Source organism: Dreissena polymorpha, chromosome 5 (assembly GCF_020536995.1).
Source record: "Dreissena polymorpha isolate Duluth1 chromosome 5, UMN_Dpol_1.0, whole genome shotgun sequence".
NCBI lineage: Eukaryota > Metazoa > Mollusca > Bivalvia > Myida > Dreissenidae > Dreissena > Dreissena polymorpha.
Genome location: NC_068359.1, coordinates 99508615 through 99518397, shown reverse-complemented (window position 1 = coordinate 99518397; position 9783 = coordinate 99508615). Strand labels below are relative to the sequence as shown.

Below are 9783 nucleotides of genomic sequence, written 5' to 3'. Positions count from 1 at the left end.
CTCACTGATACGATCAAAATGCTGAACATGAAATAAACTTACCACCGGCGGAGATCGAACCCGTAAATTCCGGTACCACTGTAGGATACAGTGATACACTAGCTTTATAGTTGCACAATCATACTGATCGCAAAACAAAATTACTTTTTTAGTTGCATCATATGTAAATTCTCATAAATATTCGATGGTTGTAATATACTAATATTCTCAATACAACGCTAACTGATGAGATCGCAGTGCCCAAAATACACTTACCACCGGCGGGGATCGAACCCGCAATACCCGGCTTAGAAGACCGGTGCCTTATCCATTAGGCCACGGTGGCAAAAATATATCGGTTGAAGTAAAATATCAATAGGTATATAGTATTGCGTTTAAAAGTGTATACAAGGCGTATATTTTTGCCACTTCTTGAAATTTTGATTGTTAAGTACAAAAGTTGTACCAAAAACAACATTTTTGTTTGTGTTTTATGATACACTAGCTTTAATGTGGCATACTTTGAAATAATTTTTAATACTCAAGCTGTGTAAGGAAATAAATAATATTCCATTTGTTTACACTTACATGTAATGTCGGGATCGCCATATTGAATATTAAATGATACTAAAACTCGATCCCGCAATCCCCGGATTAGGTGGCCGGTGCCTTAACCATTAGGCCACGGAGGCGTTATTCAGTGTTTATCTAACTGATTGATTGGTCATAATTTAAAATGTTAAATTGCTTCTAAGTCAGAATTTAATAACTTATTTAAACCAACCTTACTTCGATCAACTGTATCCTACTTTCTGTTAAGCGCAAACTTTTTAAAAATTATGCTCAAGATCGCAGAACAATTCTGTTTTTCAATAAAACTATTTTGGGTTAGGTTGCATCCTCTGTAAATATTCGTTAATTTTCTAGTTTTTTTAGAGCACAAGTTATCCGGATTCGCCGGACAATGAATACGAATCACCCGCTATAGCGAACTATACCCGTTGTTTAAAGTAGCATTACTTCTCAAAATCAACGAAAATTTCGTACAATTGTTTGGAAAATAAACTTAACCAATTAAAAATCAGTGTTCCTTATGGCAATTGCCGAAATCTCAACGCCAGATGTGGTCTGGTAAAATAGATGTTTGTAGATACAAAATGTTCGTTGTTATTATTGTTTTGCATATCTATTCATACGACACATAAACACTAACATGGTGTTCGTGTGTCGTATGAAAAGATATAATTTGCGGGAATTAATTGTGGTCACAAATAAATAAAAACGAGCATTTTGTATCTACACAAATCTATGTAATCATACCACATCTAGCGTTGACATTTTGGCTATTGCTACAAGGAACACTGATTGTTAAGGTGTTAAATTTATTTTACGAAATACTTAACGAAATTGTCGTTGATTTTGAGCGTTATAGAGACTTAAATACGATTTGACGTCTATTGTGTGCTGAGATCCATATACAGCAGGTTTTGGTTCACTAACGATTTTCAAACAAAAGGCGCAACTTATGCGTCACTTCCGTTAATGTGGTTTACTACGTTTACATCTATATGTGATTTAAAACATAGCTCAGCGTCAATAGTTCTGCTTCGTCAGTAAGCATTATATATGACATGGCATGTGTTTCCGCACGCCGTATTTATGGAATTTCTTGATCAAATAACGCTCCTTTTAAACGAGAATCCAACCTAGACGGAAAGTGTCGTTTTTGATTGCCTGTGTGGACTGTACAGGCTAATCTGGGACGACACTTTACGTACATGTATTAAGTCCGGAGTTCCAAGAACGTTTCTCAAAGGTGTTCTCAAAATACAGGCGAAACGAACGCAATATATTTGAATTTCACGTACAACGCCAAAAAAAATTTTGAGTTACGTTACATCGTTTTTGCCGATTATTATGAAAACAAAAATAATCGTTTTTATCAATATCAATTATCGTTAAACAATCTAAATAATGCAGCAATCTTTTAACTTCCGATGAATTCGAAAAGGCCTTTTGTCTGGGAAGCTTATGAAATTTCTTTTCTAATAGGCTCTCCTGGTTCTCGAAAAGATACCTTTCACAGATTTTGGCAGATAATGACGTTTGTCATTAAATGCTTTATAATGATAAATGCTAACATTGGATCTAGAAAGCCCCAGTGAAAAAAAAAACAAGAATACAATTAAAGAAAGAAAAAAAGTAACTCTCAACTGGTCTCGAACCACTGATACACGGAGTTAAAGTTTAAACGCTTAGACCACTCGGCCACCCGTACTCATGCGATGAGTGATGTATTTTATACTTTATTTAAGCAATCCTGGTATTATCCAAAAATATAAAGACAACAACAGAACTATCCAAAGTATTCAATCGTTATGCGCTGCTACTTTATAAATTTCAGGTTTTAAATCGTCAACAGAAGCATATCTCGTGGATATTTTAGAGCATAAGTAAATGTTCAGTATTAGTGTTTCCTCACAAATGCCATAAATACAAAGAAAATTTGCGAATCTTAAACAATTTTGTTTTAATTTTATCAGTTTACCAAAACGTGAAAAGGTCCATTTAACGCTATTACACGTACATGTTAGTCCAGTTAGTGGTAAACAAGGAAAACAAATGTGGCATTAAGAGGGACAGCAAGGTTTCTCAATAGTCATATAAGGCAAGTTGGCGCGCCCATTGGAACAGAACCAGTTTCGCAATCGGCTGTAATGGGATAACGCAAAATATTCGGATTACGTTTCATGAAGATTTGAACAAGAATGTGACTAATAGAGTGTCAACAAGGTTCTGCGCTAGCCAAACAGAGACACTTTCCTCGCTCATGGCGCCTACGTTTTTCAACGGACCGAAAACATTTTCAAACTCGGGCGAGGTATTATAAGAAAAAACTTTATGCACTGACCAGCTATGAATCATTTCTGATCTCGAAGTATTGTTCATGTGGATGCAGTGTTTATCTCTTTGATATTCAACGCTTTCTGATGAGACGAAAATGCTGAACACGAAATAAAATTACCACCGGCGGGGATCGAACCCGTAAACCCCGGTACATCAGTAGGATACAGTAAAACACTAGCTTTATAAGTTGCATCATCTGTAAATATTCGTCATCACTCAAGTTCAGTTATATTCTTCTTTTCCCAATACAACGCTTACTGCTGAAAATAAAAATTACCACCGGCGGGGATCGAACCCGCAATCCCCGGCTTAGAAGGCCGGTGCCTTATCCATTTGGCCACGGTGGCAGATAAATTATGTCTCAATTAAAAAATCAATACATGTATATCAATAGCATTGCTTTTAAAAACCAAACGTATGCACTGTATCCTACGGTACATTAGTAGGATAAAGTGATACATTAGCTTTATAGTGGCATAATCTGAATAATAATATGTTTTCATATTCAAGCTGTACTTTACGCACATGTATTAAGCCCGTATTCCCCAGAACGTTTCTTAAAGGTGTTCTCAATATACAGAGTTACACAAGATATTTGAAATTCACGTACAACGCCAAACAAGATTTTTATTTACGTTAGATCGTTTAAACCGATTATTATGAAAACAAAAATAATCGTTTTTATTTATATCAATTATCGTTAACAAATCAAAGTAATGCAGCATACTTTAAATTACCAACGAAATCGAAGGGTCCATTGTCAGATTAGCTTGTACAATTTCTGTTCAAATGGGCTTTTCTAGTTCTCTTAACGCTATCTACATGTTAGTCCAGTTAGTGGTAAACATGGAAAACAAATGTGGCATTACGAGGGACAGCAACGCTTCTCAATAGTCATATAAGGCAAGTTGCCGCGCCGATTGTAATAGAACCAGAGTTTCGCACTCGGCTGTAATGGGATAAGGAAAAATGTTATGGGTTACGTTTCATAAAGATTTGAACAAAAAAAACTACTTATAATGTTCTGCGCTAGCCACACGGAGACACTTTCCTCGCTCATGGCGCCTACTTTTTTTAGCGGACCGAAAAAATGTTCAAACTCGGGTGAGATATTGTTAGAAAAAAACTTAATGCACTGACAAATTTTCATAAAATATAAAGAAAAAGTTGCAAACTATGAATCCTTCCAGATCTCGAAGTATTTGGCATGTGAATGCAGTGTTTATCTCTTTAAACGGGAGGCTATATTGGTTATGGGGTTTGGTTTGCGGCCAGGTCAGTTTAAGGCTAGGATTACATTAACCCATTTATGCCTAGCGTCTTGAAAAAAGGCCTTGGCAAACAGCGAAGACCCAGATCAGACGCCGCATTATGCGGCGTCTCATCAGGGTCTACGCTGTTTGCTGAAAGGAATTTTGTAAGAAATATTCTAAATATAGAAATTAATATACTAGACATCCCTATTTTGGAAATAAATTGATCCAATTTAGAAGGATGGGAGAGTCCACTAGGCATAAATGGGTTAAGGATCGTTATGAAACATTCGAAGTAACCACCGTGAGCTTGTGCGAACCAGATACAAAATTATCATTAAATCCTTCGTTTTTTGCCTCAATTGAGGCATATTAACTTGTCGACCAGTATATGAAAAGATCGTATCAAAACAACTCATTAGCATAAACCGCAAGACCTTGACATTTTAAAAACTGTAACATGTTTTAAGTGGAAAAACATCATAACAGCAGCATTTATTTGAATAAATTAAACGGTTGCTTAATTAATAAGATGATTATTTTGTAAATATACACGGGCATATATTGCATTATTATGTTCATTTTATACAGTGAAAAAAGTCTTAAAACTGTTCATTCAAAAGACTAACACAAATCTATATTTATTTACGCATTTATTAAAGTGTAATAAAAACCGTTTTTAAAATCTACAACTAAGACATATGTTCATACACACACATAAAAAGTGTAGTATACAAAACAAGTATCGAAAACATGTACTAAAAACCGTTCTAAACTCTAAAACTAATACAAAATGTATATACAAAACATATACAAAGTGTGTTATACAATTCAAATATCATTTTAAACATACCTCACATTTAAAAATGTGTATAGCATATACACTATTTGCATATATATGTATATGGCTAAAACTAACATGATGAGTTACAAGTAACATACAAAAAGTAGTTTCGGATATACTTTACTAACAACCAACACAGTTACCAACGTAATCATACAATCAATTGAGCCTTTGTTTTGGAAAAAACAGCAACGATGCATATGCACAAAGCGCCGTCCCTGATAAGTCTATTCAGTCCGCACAGGCTAATCAATGCGAACCTTTTCGCTTTTATGGAAATGTTCTTCTTATAGAAAATCCAGTTAATCCAAAAAGTGTCGCATTGCACAGGCTAATGTGGGATGCACTTAACGCACATGTATTAATTCTAATGTTCCATGACCGAGGCTCAATATGTAATGTCATGAAGAGATCGTTCATACAAGGAGACACCTTCATACGTATATTTCACACACAAAACCTTTTTTACGCTTTTGGTGCACGGTACATGTACCCCCCTTTTTTCAGTCTATCATAAACATTGAAGACTAATTGAACAGTTGTTTAAAATGTATAATATACACATTCAAACTATCTCCAACTAAGTCTTACAAAATAGGCTTGGTATTTTTTCTTTAGTAGGAACATTTTAACCTACTAAATTATAACTGCTCTTAAATAATTTTAAAGTATTTTCAATGAGTAAAAAATCACATACTCACTTATCCCATTTAGAGTGTACAACCCATAATGTGAACAATAAAACTTCAGCTACCGTATTTGTCCAATCGTTTAAATGTTCATACGGAGAATACTGTTTTATGTTTGATTTAAGCGTGACACAAGACTTGACAAACACAAATCCGGAACAACTTTCACTTTAAAATCAACGTCACTTCCGCCGCCACTGCGCGTATGATAGCATTTCTATTCGAAAAATGGAATTAAAATGGTTTAAAGGAATGCAATATAATGGAAAGAACATGCAAAATATGCAGATAATTGATTGTCGTTCTTGTACAACATGGTTAAATGCATTTTCGTAAAGAGTTATCGTGTATTAGCCTGTGCAGTCCGCACGGGCTTATAAGGGACGAAACTTTCCGCTGGATTTTCACTAAGCAGAGACTACTGTTAAACGTAAATACCATACAAGAAAAAATTGTTAACCGGGACGCCACTTTACGAAGATGCTTTAAACCCCGTTTTCCTAGAGCGATGTTATACATTATGCATATCGAATCCACAACCGTCGGATGAAATTAAGAACACAGGCCACACAGATAGTCAATATTGAAGCGCGATGACCAATGGCCGAGTCACGACAAGTAGTATGGTCAAAACAGAAGCGTGTCGTTGTCGGGTCGAACGGAACGGCTTGACCTGTGGGCGAAAATAACATGACTAATGTAATAATATTTTAAGATTTTTGAATTTTCAATTAAAGAATATAAACCAAACAGAATTATGTTTGGAAAACAACACATGCGTTAGATGCCTAAAAGTTTGACACAATTGGTTGGCTGAAAAATTAATGCTATCCATAGTATGTGTGCTAGTATTTCATAACATATCCATATCACTTCTTGATACTTTAAAAATAAGGCACTCTGATAACATTTATTTAAACATATACACACACAGTTTTGATATGCCTTAAGAAAATGGTACCATAGCAAGATTTACAAGAAAAATTGCGACTTGATACTTATAATACTGCTGCTATTACTGACAGTGTCACTTAAGTACAACTACTACTATTATTACTACCACTACTACTACAACTGCCACCACCACTTTCACAAGTAAATTACAATTATAACAACCACTACTACTCCTACTACTACTAGTAGTACAACAAGCACCCCACTTAAACAACAAATCACAAGGTCTATAATAGCAGTACTAACTAAGGTAATCCTCGGCATAAAGGGGCTCAGTGCGATCAACTCACTCAAAACCCGTCAAAACATTTTCTATCATATAAATGATGACGTCACTCACCTTCCACAGTGAAGTACACGTGCGGACTAAGATGGCCGTCCCCTCCGATTGAGAACCCGAGCACGCGCAGAACATAGACTGTCTTCGTCTGCAAACCGTCGACAATCGCCTCGGAAACGACGTCAACTATGACATCACGTGCAGACCTGATGTCTTCTTGCACTTTCCACACTCGTATCTAAGAGGAAGATAAAACAGTTTATGTTATTAAGGCTTGAGTAGGCGAAGAGAAAGTTTTGCTTTTTATTTTTAAGTTAACCCATTTATGCCTAGTGGACTCTCCCACCCTTCTAAATTCGATCGTGCGGCGTCTCATCTGGGTCTACGCTGTTTGCCAAGTTTTTTTTTCTTGACGCTAAGTATACATGTAAATGGGTTAATACTCTGAAAGTTCTGTACATACTTTTTAAGAGCATTTGAAATATATACCATACAAGTATGAGTACGCTGATTTTACACATACCTCATAATGTACAGATCGATATTATGGATCAGTCCTAAGCCATAGCACTATCATATTTGTTCTTTCCAAAGAGTTTGAGTGAGTAGTTTTTCTTTTTGCATTATTCAAAATCGTAATCTGAATTCGATAAGTTATGCACTGCAACAAAACCTGTTCGCAAACACTTACAATATATCCCTGGATCATCTCCTCGCCATAATACGTCATAATCTCTTGCCATGTGACTCGCACGGAATTCTGGGTATGGGGAAACACCTTCACATGTCGAGGGTATTGCTGGGGTGCTAAAAGTGAATTCCAATATGCCGGATTTATATATAAATTAAACTGGTTTAAAAAAAATGCTCCAATGTTTATGTCAAACGTTGATAACTCTTTGAGTTTCTACTGTGACAAATGGTAGACACGACAAAAATCACATGTCAAAAATTGTTATAATGACCATGAAAACAAAATTAATTTATGAACACTATCATAACCTCTGTCTTAAAGAAACATGTCAAAAGTACATGTTTAATCATTCGATATGTCCCTTTAAGCTTTTGAATAAAAAACAAAGCTGAATGAGCCGCTTGGAAAACGGAGGTTTGATGCATATGCGTAAAATGTTTCTTAGATTACAATATTTGTCGCTTTTTTCTTAGCGAAAATCAAGTGTAGGCGGACAGTCGCGTTCCTGATTAGCCTGACGACACTATACGAACATGCATTAAGCATCGTGTTCAAAGAGCGCGGCTCAATTGTTTAGTGAAATTATAATAACTTCTACACCATATATAGGTTTATGGATGCTTTTGAATGAAAACAAAAAATAATACTATACTCACGAAGATGAAACGTCTCGGCAAGGCGGTACTCGCCCTGCGGTCCGACCCCGGCATAGTTCATGACCTGGACGGAGGCCCAGTAGTTGGTGTTGTCCTTGAGGCCGATGATGATGGCGCTGTCAGCCTGTCCGTACACGTCATACCACCACACGTGATCTTCAACGTCCTTCTCATAGTAGCGAATCTGGAATACCATGCACCCGAATATTAAGTATTACTGTGTAGACCAACAGTTGAAAATTTGGCTCAATAAATCGTGTGTGCCAAACTGCTGAAATCTCCAATAAACCATATATTCATTTTCTCTAAGTTATTGCTAATAGACTCGTAGTTAGTATCATATAGACCCGTGTTAGCACTATATAGGATATTATGACCAAAATTGAAATCCATGGACCTGTAGTAATTATTATGAAGGATAATACATTATTTTACCTAAATTGAAAAATCCTGGGGACCTTTACTTATTACTATATAGGATAATAGGAACCTTAATTGAAAAACAGAAACCCGTTACAAGAGTCATAAATATTACGAGTCATAACTCAAGATAGTATATACCTAAATTATTAGCAAGAGACCCATAATTAATAGCAGTCTAAACTTATGATACTCCTAACTAAAATTTAAATCAGGGGGCAGATATTGTAACGAGTAAGATAATTTAAAGGTACCTTTACACGTTTTGGTAAATGGACAAAATACAAAAGTTTCAGATACGTACATTTTCGTTGTAGTTATGTATTTGTGAGAAAATGGTAATGCTGTAATTTACCATGCTCTAAAATATCCATTATATGCATCATTTGACGATTTAAAAACCTGAAAATTATAAAGCGTTGCAACGCATAACGATTCAATAGTTTGGAGAGTTCTGTTGGTGTCGTTACATTTTGTTACACTCCGAGGATTGCTTATATAAAGTATACAATACATCACTCATTAAAGAGCATGTATGGCCGAGTGGTCTAAGGGTTAGACTTTTACTCCAGGGGTAAATGGTTCGAGCCCAGTTGAGGCCTACTTTGTTTCTTTCTTGAATTGTATTCTTGTTTTTTTTACTGGAGCTTTTTAGATCCAATGTTTACATTTATCAATATAAAGCAATTAATGACAAACTTCAATATCTGACACAATCTTTGAAAAGGTCCCTTTAAGATGTCGATGCGATTTAATCCTCGGTAAATAAAGAAGTGGCTATTAAACCGAATACCGTCTTTTGAAATCATATTGAAGGAAAATGTTTACAATTGCACTTGAAAGGCATTCATTCCGTGTTGTTGAATGGAATAACACGATAAAGGATTCGTTTTTATAAAGAGTGTTAAATTGCGATAGTCATAATCCAGTGTCGAATTTAAGTAACTGAATTAAAATCAGGACACATGGGTATACAAAATCGTTTTTAATTTCATTTTAATGTTAATAGACACATATCTAGGTGCATCATATGCTTGTAAAACACGCCACCACTAGTACTGATGGCTCACCCGAGACCCGAAGGAATATGAACTGATTCAACCAGTT

The 9783-nt window shown here is 35.6% G+C and overlaps 1 protein-coding gene and 2 non-coding genes across 3 annotated transcripts in view; all 3 read right to left on the bottom strand.

The window, feature by feature from the left end:
- Positions 1-252: 252 nt before the first annotated feature.
- On the bottom strand, positions 253-325 carry Trnar-ucu (transfer RNA arginine (anticodon UCU)). The gene has a single exon. It is a non-coding gene; the product is annotated as a tRNA-Arg (tRNA).
- Positions 326-3160: 2835 nt separating this feature from the next.
- Positions 3161-3233, bottom strand: Trnar-ucu (transfer RNA arginine (anticodon UCU)). The gene has a single exon. It is a non-coding gene; the product is annotated as a tRNA-Arg (tRNA).
- A 1542-nt stretch (positions 3234-4775) lies between these two features.
- The window catches only part of LOC127831505 (contactin-like), a 61498-nt gene continuing 56490 nt past the window's right edge, over positions 4776-9783 (bottom strand). Inside the window, exons 24-27 of the mRNA XM_052356490.1 lie at positions 8257-8440; positions 7598-7713; positions 6967-7144; positions 4776-6345 (exon numbers count right to left, since the gene is read on the bottom strand). Coding sequence (XP_052212450.1) covers positions 6191-6345; positions 6967-7144; positions 7598-7713; positions 8257-8440 — 633 coding nt within the window. The 3' untranslated portion in view covers positions 4776-6190. The remainder of the gene's footprint in view (positions 6346-6966; positions 7145-7597; positions 7714-8256; positions 8441-9783) is intronic.